The sequence below is a fragment of the Mastigoproctus giganteus genome, chromosome 1 (assembly GCF_048544385.1).
Source record: "Mastigoproctus giganteus isolate SK-2022 chromosome 1, ASM4854438v1, whole genome shotgun sequence".
Taxonomy (NCBI): Eukaryota; Metazoa; Arthropoda; class Arachnida; order Uropygi; family Thelyphonidae; genus Mastigoproctus; species Mastigoproctus giganteus.
The window spans coordinates 253,761,125-253,774,392 of record NC_143575.1 but is presented as its reverse complement, the minus strand read 5'-3'; the positions used below and the strand labels follow the sequence as shown (position 1 = coordinate 253,774,392).

General features: G+C 34.4%; 1 protein-coding gene across 1 annotated transcript in view; it reads left to right on the top strand.

Annotated features, from left to right (window-relative positions):
* Positions 1-4,670: 4,670 nt before the first annotated feature.
* The window catches only part of RasGAP1 (Ras GTPase activating protein 1), a 155,947-nt gene continuing 147,349 nt past the window's right edge, over positions 4,671-13,268 (top strand). Inside the window, exon 1 of the mRNA XM_090385731.1 lies at positions 4,671-4,780. Coding sequence (XP_090241857.1) covers positions 4,726-4,780 — 55 coding nt within the window. The 5' untranslated portion in view covers positions 4,671-4,725. The remainder of the gene's footprint in view (positions 4,781-13,268) is intronic.

Sequence of the window (13,268 nt, the reverse complement as noted above, 5' to 3'; positions counted from 1 at the left end):
GTTGCAAAAGCCCTTCATATCCACTTGTTACTCGTTTGACGACTGGAGGAATTTCTTAAATAGAGGTGTAATTTGCCGATCTCAGACGGAAGATATAAATTTTTTCACAGTGAGTCAATGAGTTATGTCGGGTTTTTCAATCCGTACCACACGCATCTCGGCCTATGAACACACATCCATATACATATTACAGTTACACAGATATAAGTAACGCTTGAAACCGTTAACATAAAAATCTGACTGGTTTTTTTTCGGCTAAAAGACTCTTATTCAGATACTTTCACGACAATGCTCTTTCAAATTAGCATCTGTAATTCTCCTTCTCTCTCTCTCTCTTCCAAACCAGTCACAACACTTTCTGCAGTCCATTCACTGTTCAAATCGAAACTCACTGATTGAACTTTTTCTCTTCCTCATTTTCAAATCATTTATCCCTTTCTTCTTTTATTTTGTGGAACAACTTCCATTCACTTGTATTTCATGGACAATAAAATTTACAGAAATCCAAGTCGTATCAACTTTGATATGACTTGGATTTCTAAATGAATACGACTTGGATATCCGTATCAACAAATATCAACCAGTATCAACAAATATCATTTGTCTTCTCAACGAACAATCCACACATGATTCAAAAGTACTGTAGGTTCCAATAGCATTAGCTTCAGCATTATTAGAGGCATACTATGCAACAAAGCAAGCTTATGCAGCATCAGCCAAAAAAAAAATAAATAATAAATAATAATAATAATAAATAAAATGAGGCCTCCAGACCTGTACACAGTACTGTAGGTGTGTGGCCTGACCATTGCCTTGTATATCGGGATAATCACCTCCCTGTCCCTACTAGCAACATTCTTACATATCATTGACAAGACTCCAACCTGCCCTGGCAGCCCCTCTGCACTGCTCAGCGAACATCACATTTGACTGCACAATTACCCCGGTTCTTTTTCACTTTCCACTTCCCTGAGTTTAGTACCACACAGCTGGTACGTTTCTCTTCGGTTATTGCTACTCATATGCAGCACTTTGCATTTGTCAATGTTAAACTTCAGTTGCCACTTCTCAGTCCCTCTGCCCAAATTTTCTAGATCCTGTTGCAGTAGCACACTCTCATTAACAACCCTGCCAACCTTTGTACCATCTGCAAACTTCGACACTAAGCCTGATATACCTTCATCAATATCATTGATAAATATACAAAACAACAGTGGACATAACACCGAACCCTGTGGAACTACACTAATAACATTAGTTCACGAAGAGCAGCACTCTGGTTACCACCCTCTGTCTTCTCCCACTCAACCATCCTTTTATCCATTGTAGCAAATTACCCTTAATACTATTCTGCTCCAATTTGTACAGCAGTCTTCAATGTGCAACAGTATCAAAAGCTTACCTGAAATCCAAGTATATGATAACAAAATTATTTTTGGCATTCAGTTCCTTTGTGACCACATCCCACTGTATAGAATTTAAAAACTGTCTGAGACTCTGTAGTCACCTTTATGAAAGGAAAAGCCCTTCCCTTTAGCCTTGATGGTAGTTAGATCTTGAAGAAATTCCCACATCAGTACATTGTGATCACTATCACCCATTGGTTCCTTTATCTGCAAATTCTTAATGCATGAATAATCACTGCTAATAATCAGATCAAGAGTATTACTCCCTCTCGTTGCCTCTCGAACATGTTGCTGTAGAAAACAGTCATCCAATAAATCCACAAAAGTCTTGCTAGTGTGCGAGTGACCAACTCACAAGTTCCAGTCAATTTCTGGAAAGTTAAAATCCCCAATTATAAGACATTCTGATTTAATGGCCCACTCTATTTCTCTGCACAACTGCTCATTATACTCATTAGATTCATTAGGCCTATCCAGTTATATTAAAGGAGGCGGCAAAAGCAACTAAGCAAACCCTTAGTCATAATTATGACAGCATCCTTGGACTCAGGGGAGGTTCCAACGGACTGGAGATGTGCAAATGTTTCCCCAATTCACAAAGGGGGATCGAAGTTGACACGAGTAATTACAGACCAGTTAGTTTAACTTCTGTTCCGGGTAAAACAATGGAGTCACTGGTTAAAGATGCATTGCAGGATCATCTAGACAAGACTGCAGCAATAATTCAGACACAGCATGGGTTTGTTAAGGGAAAGTCTTGTCTGACAAATTTGATTGGATATTATGATGTGGTTACAAAGAAACTGGATGCAAAAAATAATTTTGATGTCATATATTTGGATTTCAGGAAAGCTTTTGACACTGTTGCACCTGGAAGACTATTGTACAAATTGGAGCAGAATGGTATTAAGGGTAAGTTGCTACAATGGATAAAGGGATGGTTAAGTGGGAGAAGACAAAGGGGGGGGTAATCAATTGGTGCTGCTCTTCGTGGACTAATGTTATTAGTGGATTCCCACAGGGTTCGGTGTTGGGTACACTGTTGTTTTGTATATTTATCAGTGATATTGACGAAGGTACATCAGGCTTAATGTCGAAGTTTGCAGATGATACAAAGGTTGGCAGGATTGTTAATGACAGAAATGGCAATATGCTACTGCAACAGGATCTAGATAATTTGGGCAGATGGGTTAAGAAGTGGCAACTGAAGTTTAACCTTGACAAATGCAAAGTACTGCATATGGGTAGAAGTAACCCCAGAGAAACGTACCAAATGTGTGGTACTACCCTTAAGGTGGTAGAAAATGAAAAAGGCCTGGGAGTAATTGTGCAGGCAGATATGAAGTTTTCTGAGCAATGCAGACAGGCTGCCAGGGCAGGTCATGGGGTTTGTCAATGATATATAGGAATTTTGCTAGCAGGGAAAAGGAGATAATAGTCCCTCTGTATAAGGCAATGGTCAGGCCACGCCTTGAGTACTGCGTACAGGTCTGGAGGCCTCATTTTAGGAAGGATGTAGATTTGCTTGAGCGTGTACAGAGAAGGGAAAAAGATTAGTGAGGGGAATGAAGGGATCCTCTTATCAAGAGAGGCTTAAGTTCTGCAAATTGCAGTGGCTGGAGACTAGGCACCTGCGCGGTGATCTGATTGAGGTGTATAAGGCCTTGAATGGTTTGAGCACGCTGAATTCTGATGGGATCCTTCCACTTGTTCAGATTACGAACCTAAGGGGGCATAAATTCAAATTAAGAAAAGACCGATGTAGAATAGATGTTCGGAAATTTGCCTTTAGCCAGCGGGTGGTTAACTGCTGGAACAAACTTCCATCTGTCGTTGTGGAAGTTGATAGGTTGAATAAATTTAAGGAGGAATTGGACAGGCATTTGGAGGGAATGGTGTGATTTTTTTTTTTTTTTTTTTTTGGCTGATGCTGCATAAGCTCATACACTTGCTTTCTTTCATCACACGCGACTACTACTACTACTACTACTACTACTACTACTACCTACTCTCATTTTTCCTTTTCCGATGCTTATTTCACACCAAACAGACTCAACACTGCATTGTCCTCCAACATAAATTGGATGCACTTCCTTAGATTTTATGTGTTTCTTAACTAACAGCATAACCCGTCCTCCCTTCCTTTTCTGTCTATCCTTCCTGTACACGTACTCGCCCAATTCCAATTCTGCACTGCTTATGTCTGTGTGACACCATGTCTCTGATGTGCCAACAATATCTGCCTTTGATGTCTTGACTAGCATTCAAGCTCATCAAATTTATTAACCATACTCCTAGCATTGGTGTAAATGCAAGTATACATGCACCTGTTCCTACTCTTAGTTACCGTAACACAGCCCATGTATTTACTTGTTACGCTATGATTCCCAGCAGTCCTGGAAATCTCCATTACCTTGCTTTCCAGGCTGCTGCTGATTCTAATAGAAGCAGTGCAAGAATCACTTTTGCCTCTGCCTGCGGCCACTGTTAACCTTTCAGTTTGCGTATCCCCCAAGCTAACTTTACTTTTTGTGGGGGTTTCATGAAAAAAGATCAACACGAGCAATGAAATATAGTTATATTTTATCTCTCTTTCACTTCAGCTTTGGCATATTGCTTTGATTGCATTTTTTTGGTATTTCTCTCCAGAAAGGTTATATAGATTTATATATATATATAAATATTTTTTGTTGGCCATTTATAATAACCAGTATAATCCAACCCACTTTAATGCAGAGTGGTGGGGGGGGCGGAAAGTGATAATATTTCATTGTACAGTGAGTGTATATTACCAACCATTATTATTTTTGAATAAATTTAAATTTGCTATTGAAATTTAAGCAAAAAGTCAATTTATCTATTTATTATTTTTCATGTTTAATTTAATTCAATTTTTTTTGTCTGTCCAAGGGTGAATTTTTTTTTGAGCCCCAAGTGTGTTTTTTTTTTTTTTTTTGTTGTCAAAAAATTGAAACATTCATATTTTTAATGAATTATCACTAAATGAAATTTAAAGTAACATTATTAAAAATTTTGGGACGAGTGCTGCAAATTTTGAGTTTTGATGGTGTGTAAATCTGAAACTCACTCACTATTTTAAAATTATGAAAAAAAATGTAATTTTTGTAGGAACTTGTACAAACTTACATATGTTTTTCACCGATAAATGGGCAAGTCGGGTTGAGATTTTTTAAATAATTGCTATTATTAATGTTTGATTGCGAGCGAATTTATTTCAACTGTTTTTATTATGCAGGTAACAGATGACTTTGTTGGCCATTTATAATAACCAGTAAACAAATTTAAAGTATGGGAAAAGATGGCGGTGAACTCTGGCGAGGTGCGAGTGGAAGAGAGGTTACACATTAAAATAGGTACAGTATATGTATTTGTTTTTTAAAATTATTGAAATATAATGAACTTCATTTGTTTTGTTTTTGTAATATGCATATAAATATGAATAAAGGACTGCAGTTTTGTCATTTAACCATCTCAATCTCGAGAATGGTTTTGCTAATTAAAAAACTGCCGTGCTTGTGGATATGGATTAAATCTATCCATAATTATGTATTTGATTTGAAATATCTCTAAAACGAAGAGTCATAAATGTCTTCAATTTATTTAAATAAGTTTTACTTATTTCCTTGATGAATGACGAATCTCGTGATCTGATTACACTATCTACCGTGTGATGAATGAATGGCTTCTTACTACTATTTGACGAAGCAAATGAATGAATATTCGCCATGGCGTGTAGTACACTATATATAATGATGATTACTAAATGTAATTTGCATATCATCACTTTACATAAACAGTATGCAAAGTGATGATAAACCAATTAAACAGTATGTAATTATTTAATATTCATCGTACTGCGAAATATAATGAAACTTGTAAAATCCAAACCACACCTCGTTGAAATAGAACTGCACGAGTTGTGCAAACGGAAGTGGATCCTTGTGGTGTATCTGTTTTAATTTTTAATTAAATACTGTTTATATACCATGAAGTGCATTAAGTCAGAACCATTTAATCTAAAATTCACTCTGCCGCATTTGAACATATATATTTCGGAAATATTAGTGCATCGCATTTAATTTACCCATTTAAATTGCTTGTATTATTAGCATTAACAGATTAAAAAAAAATTAGAAAAATATGTTTATGCAGTAGGATGGTTTTATGCATTGAACAAAAGAAAATATTAGGACTCTTCCTAGTTTTGCCTGAAAACTAGACTTTATCTTAGTTTACCTAACCAGCTTAAAATTGAACTGTATGGAATTGTTTCACATATTCCAATATTATATAGTTTTGATAATAGGTAATTTGACTGAAGTGTATAATACAGGCTATAGAAAAAAATCTATAAATGGTCTGCCCTAGACAAAATATCTGTACACAATAATAATGCTTGAAACTGGTGAAACTATTATACTGCCAGGTTTGCCACTGTGGGTAGAGGGGCTCCGGATGGTTGATTTGGCCTTCTGAAAGAGAACTAGGGGGAGGGGTCGTGTGAATTTTGTGGGGTGCAAAATTTGTTGGTTTGCCACTGCACGAAGCATTTATTTGAGGATTTTTTTTTTTAATTTAAAAAATAGTTTTAAAGACAGTAATATATACTGTGATCTAAAGTAATCTTTTGTATTTACTTGAATTTCTAAGATAATCATATGTAGCAGGAGTTGTTACAGACCCTAGACAAGGTCCCCTGACAACTCCTATTGGACAGAAACCAAGATACCATGCAAATTTTGTTCTGTATGTAAGGCCCTTAGATGTTTGAACAAGCTGAATGCTGGTATAATTTTTCTCTTTATAAAGCAATAAGGACAAAGGAGCGTAGTTTTAAATTTAGTAAGAGTAACTACATAGAATATAAAGAAATTTGCTTATCATTGGAGATGGATTAGCCATTGAACAAATTACCACTTGAACATGTTAAGATGGAGAGTTTGATATATATCCAAAGAGGGACAGATACTTAGTGGTAGATTTTATAAAACATATGGTGTTTCCTTGAATCATTTGCTGATATTAATACTGATCGAACAGCTTTGGTTCAGAATATGGTAAATAATTAACAATGAGAAAAATGAGTCATCAAATGGGGAAAGGTTCCAAGGTAACGTACATAGATACAAATTCACATGTTGCGAGATCAACCCATATGCTTCCACAAAATTTGCATAGCCCATTGTTAGCTGCAGTAAAGCAGTTACAATGAAGTTGTAAGCTTTTCCTGGCTTCAGTTGTCCAGAGTGTAAATGGACATTTGCATTTATTCATCATTTGTTTGCCCGATTTGACTTCATCAAGTCATTGTGAAAATTGCATGGTTATTGAGTCACTTTGATTCCACATAGCAGCAATGACCAGTGAATGAGGAACTTAACTGAATCAATGATTTCACTTATTGACAGTCCAAGAGATTCAATACCCGACTTGTGTGAGGGTAATGACAAGTAACTTTATTGAATGTTCTTGGAGTCTTATGCTCAGAGATGGTATACCGTTTTGTGCCCTTGGGAATTTGGTTTTGTATTGCTAGCAAATAGGAAAAATAAATCTGAAAATATCTTCATAAATACGTTTAATATTATTACATTTAATTCATTTTAATTGTAATATTACAATTTATATTATGGAAATAGTGCATAATTTTTCATGGTCTGTCCTCCATGGATCAGCCCTTATGTATTGCATTTATTGATTCCATAATTTATTAATTTTTTTGTTTTTTAGATTTATGAAACATGATCACCTTGTCAGTGGTTAGGCTACATCTTATATATTACACACAGGCTTAAAAAACCCCATTTTAGGAAAGATGTAAACTTACTGGAAAAGAATGATGGAATTGTGTAAGGGCATAATGAGGTATTCTTATCAAGAGAGACTTCAGTTAAGTTAGTGTTTGGTAAATAGGCATCTCTTGGGGTGACATGGTCAAGGCATTAAAGATTTTAAAAGGTGTGCTTAAACTGAATACTGAAGGAATCTTTGCATATACTCATATGACATACACAAGGAGGCATGAATTTAAATGAAGAGGGTATAATTATAGAAAGCGGTAAGGTGACCTTGGTTAGGATCTTTTTTTTTTTTTTTGTCAGTGTTGATACTTTTGAAATGAAGGCAAGCTTTTATGCTTCCAGCTTGCCTGAGTATATGCCCTTTGCATTTTTTTTTTTGCAGGAAACTGCATATATGAGGCGTGAACACAAAGTTTGGGGATTCATTTTGTATCTTCAATTTGCAGCATTGTAGAAAGTTGTCTTGTTGTAACATGTTTAATGACACATCTAGGCATAGTAATGTATCAGTCACTCATTGATCTCAAGTTAGTCTGAATTCGCATATAGTGAATAGGTGTTTTGTGTTCACTTTAAAATGAATATTTTACTATGTTGTGAATTTGATCAGATTTGTTTAAAATTAGGGGGGAAGTGCAACATAGCACTTGATAGAATCAAAATTCAATTTGCAAATGTGATCAGAATAACCGTAATTATTGTAATTATTTTATGGCACCAGTATAAAAAAAAAAAAAATGCTAGCTCATTTGGATTATTGACGTCTGGATTTTCCATGCTCTACTACTGTGTATACATACTGTATATATATGTATATACAGTATGTTTTTTTTTTTTTTTTTTTTTTTTTGGCTGATGCTGAATAAGCTTGCTTTCTTGCATCATATGCCTCTGCTAATGCTAATATATATATATATACACACACACACACACACACACACACACACACACACACACACACACACAGTAAACCCTCAATTTAACGGACCCCAATATGACGGATTTTCGGATTTAATAGACCGGATTAGGTTATACAAAATTTCAGTATTATTAAAAATTAATAATAATTACCTATTTTCATTATTGTTTTGTTAATTACCTACTTTTATTTTTATAATCAAATTCAGGAAATTGTTTTTTTTTTTTTTTTTTTCTTTCTGAAAATGTGTTCAAATAGCTGTTTTCCCAGATAACAGATAAGAGCAGGCAGTGACTTGCGAGCTGAACGTGACTCGGGACACTAAACTGCAGGTCTACCGACTCACTTTGTTTTGGTCTCAGTCTGCCTCAAGCTATCGTGTGGTCAGGTTGTATACAGAGTATTTCTGTGATTTCTGAATTGTGACTTTATTTATTAAATAATTTTGCAATCCTTACAGTTTAAAATGGCATCAAGTGAAAGAGGAGTTAAAAGAAAGCATGTGAACCTAAATTTGGCACAGAAATTAGAGCTAATTGAGAAATTAGAACAAGGTGTCTCAGTAGCACGTGTTTGTGAAATTTACGACATAAAAAAACAAACAGTTTCTGATATCTGTAAATCGAAGGCCAAATTGCAACATAATTTTATATTGTACAGTACTGTATATTGTATTAAAGCTTTTTTTTTTTTTTACATTAAGGACAATAAAAAATGCCCCCCCCCCAGGTTACATTTGATTTAACAGACTTTTGGCATTAATGGACACCCCTTCTCCCCTATTAGTCTGTTAAATCAAGGGTTTACTGTATATTTATAAAATAGAAAGCTAAATGCTAAAACCTGGTGTCTCAGCACAGTTGGGGACCACATAATGTTTGCTAAATGGTTAAAACATAGTTATAACAAGTGTGGTGGGGGGGGAATAACTGTGCACCAGGATGTATCGTGATTGTACAATTGCACTGTTGATAAAGGAGGCACTCGCCTTTTACAAGTTCTGTGTTGTTTTTATCCCTTTAACTCTGTATTTAAAATCTTATAGTATACAAGTTAGTGCAATTGCATCTTGTCTATATGCAATAAATTAACCAAAGTTTTATAGTGGCATTGTTTCATTATATCTCATATTGTGAATGCCTTCACAATGAGTTGCCTATTTGGTTATATTTTTAATAAGTAGTGCTTCCCTAATGGAGAAGACTATTGTTAATTATTCTCAGTGGATACCACCACCCAGACAGCTGTTTCAGGGCTATTTGGCCCATCATTGGTGAGTGGGTAAGTATCCTGATGGTATAACAGCTGACAACCCAGTTGTTGAAGTTAAATCAACATTATGAGAGATGCCATAAGTTCTTTACTGTACTACTATGTATGACAAAAAATGCCCATTGCTGTGGTAACTTTCTGTAGAGTTTCTGTAGACTTTATTTTCCACTTACTTTGCTATCTGAATTTTGGCTGTATTATAATTGGAGAAATATTTCCTTGGAAAACAGGACTGTTGTTTCTAATGATTGGTTCAATTAGGCTATAATCAATTGATTTCAGATGTCTTTTCCCTGATTTGTTTTTTGATCTTCTTATATAATATAATTTCAGATTTAAGAATAAAATTTTAAAGCTTTGCATTTTAAACTGTTTCTTGTCTGTTTTTCCCAGAAAACTGATTGGTGAAGTAAAGACATGCTTGCTGTTATTACCTTTTTGCATGCCCACTAGAGGCTTAAGTATTGATTTATTTTTAGGGCCGAATTGAAGGGGTAGTATATGGTTAAACTATGAATAGTTTATCCCTCACTAATTATCATTTAAAAGATAAAAAATTTTGGGGCATTTTAAGATTTATCAGTATATAAAGGTTTTGATTTTTTTCTCAAACTCAGATTTTAAGAAAGAATAGGATTTTAAAAATTAATTTGTCTTGTTTTCAGTATGAATTAGAAATAATTCCATTGCCAATTAACTTCTACTTTTTGATAGTTATGTCATTATAGTGATGAATACCATCACTATAATTGCCACCAATAATGCTGAAGGTAGTAATAATAATCTCTCTCTCTCTCTCTGTAGTCCACTTATTGTAGTCATTTTCGTATACTCTCGTGGTCTTTTTATCTGTAACTTCCAAATGCAGCAGAAATGATCACATAGAAGCATTCTGCACAGCTGTAAAATTCATAAAATTAATAAAAATGACCTAAAAGTGAAGAGTCATATATAACTTATATATATAGTCTGTCCCCTGACATACGTAAGAGATACGTTCCAGGACTTCTTACTAAGTTGATTTTTACGTACTTGGGAATGACTAATAAAATATTGCTACTTTATCCCTGATATGCCAAAATTACAAAAACCACATAATATCCTAAGATGGACGAAGAAAAATAGTTAAATACCATAACAATTAAAAACTTTTTATCTGGGGAAGAGCGGTGAAGTAGCTGGAGTGGCACATAAGAAAAGAAAATATAAAAGGAAGAGAAAACGCATTTTATTGTACTGTAAAAACTGATGTGTTTCGTACACCGTAGGCTTTATAAGGGCTACTAAGGGAATCAAAACTAAAGTGTACATTTGGTCTAAACCACACAATGAATCAATACACTTCAGATGATGAACTGAAGGTAACTTAAAACGAGCCTGAAACATTAATCACAGGGTGTTGTAGGCTGAGTAGAGGTCAGGGAGGTAGTATATGATATGAACTCTTCGATCTTCATGTTTCGTATGCTTTTTTTCTCTTCATAAATTTTGTGATAAGCTGATAAACAAACATTTCTTTCTATTTTCAAGAAAATTTCGGTGTTTTCATCCATTGCATCAAATATAAAGAGGCCTTCCTGAATTTTATGAAACACTTCTACCATTTCCTTTAATTTGAACTGCTTCTTGGGTTGCTCCTATTCCACAACGGATTCAGCTCTCCCTTGCTCCTCAACCCTCTGCGCATTCAACTGGGCTAGGTCTTCTGTTGTTAAATCTTTACCTCGTTCATCCCCAGGCTTATCTACATCTTCCTTCTCCAAGACCAGCTGCAACTCCTGGGCTAAGTTTACAATTTATTTGGTAATAAATTGTTTGGAATGTTTTAGAAGTTTTTTCCAACCTTCACTCATACAAGTTGTCACATCATTCCAGGCTCTTGAAATGTTGTGTATTCCATTAAGGATATTAAATGTTTTCCAGAATTGGTGCAAATCCATCTTCCCTTGCTCTGTTGCATTTACAGCCTCAGAAAATGTTGTCTGTATGTTATTCTTCAGTCACATAGTTCCCTGAGGAGCTGTTGTGGCAACCAACAAATTCCTTCAACTGCATCGATCATGTGCTGTACGAGTGGCATCGCAAAATGTCATGCCAGAAATGTCTGTATGTAATAAGCTTTGAATACCCGGATAACAAAAGCTCCCACTTTTCTCTCAAACAAAACTGAGCTGACTCTACAATCCAGAAAGAAAGGGAGGAAAGGATGTTGAGATGAAGGGCTAGAGTGCAATTCTTCAAAGAAATAGCTGATGGGATACAGTCCACTTGGCTTGAATGCTGGGAATTTCTCTGAAGTGCTTTGACATGGTTCACCTGTCCCAAACACATGTTGTTGAATATTTCTTCAGAATTTTTAAAGCAGGAAATCAAATATTAACTTTAGTTATTTACCTAGATTCTAGTTACGCCACAGGTTATTATCCGACATAGTTTGTATGGGAACGAAAATAAAAACTTATACTTATTGTTCCTTCATTTGACTTCACTCTTAAAAATTATATAGAAAGTATCTTTACGATTTTACCAAAAATTTTATGCAAGTCCGAAGTTATGTATTCGGGCTTATAAGTTGAAGACTATAAAGTATATAAACTTTTCCAATGGATTATAAAACTCCATATCAGAAACGTTGTTGCCTTTTAAAACAGGGAAGTTGAACAGAAAAGAGTTGAGCAAAATAGTATGTCCAAAAACCTAGAAAGCCAGAAATTTGTTAGAAAGTATTAAGTATTGGGGAGATTAGTGGTGATTTGTGTTCTAATTTGTTGAAGTTATTTTAGTCTTAGTTTAGTAAAAATATTGTTGCTTTAATTTTGTCATTGGAGGTATCCTCACCCATCATTATTGCTATAATAGTTTTTAAAGTTAACATTTTTTGCTTGATTGAATTTTAATTGTAACAGTTTGCCTTAAGTAATCTGAAAGGAATATGAAAATTTTAGTTAGAATGCAAGAGTAATTCTAATTATTCTTGAATTTTTAACCATGCTAAAATTTTTATCATAAAGCATTTCCAATATCATTTATTTCTGATCTGTTGCAAACTGAAAACAGGATTTTTATCTTTGTATACTTTACTCTCTTACATAATATTTGTAGCATATGGTATTCTTTATTCCTATTGTTTCAATATCTAACATGCATCTCTTCAGATAGCAGTTGGTGTGCAGTGACGTATGGAAGATAAAAAAACAATGAATCCTAATTGATTCTTTGTTTTGAATATAAGAAACAGTTATATTAATGTAGTGTCTGTTTGAAAAAATTAAACTATAACCATTGGAACCACCAGTAGCTGTTCTTTTTTAAAATGCTCCTCTCTCTCTTTTTCTGTTTCCCTCTGTAGTGCATGTTTTTTTTTTCCCCAGTGTTTTTTATATATTTAAGGGATTAAGTTACATAGTTTGCATTTTTTTTATATATTTAAGGGAATAAGTTCCATAGTTTGCATTTTTTTTAGTTGCCTTCCTTTGTATATCATGCATAGATTTCCTTGTTTAGAATGGATATCCTGGAGATACTACTCATGCCTCCTGGCAGATCTCCCATTTTTTTCAGGGTCACAGGAAACTAAGTAAATAATACTTTTCTGAATGGCAGTGTAATCCTCAATGAATACTCCTTTTAGGTTGCTTAAGAGAAGTTTTTTTTTAGTGATGTGTGTTGCCAGAATGAAATTTTTGAATAATTTTTTGTTAAACTGACTGACTGAACTTAAGTTTTGTTTTCTGTTATTGAAAAAAAAACAACAAAAAAAACAAAATAGTTACTGTTGAAAATAGCAATAGTATGGCTTTATTAAAATTACATTTTTTAATTTGTGAAGAAATCTAATTGCTTTCAAAA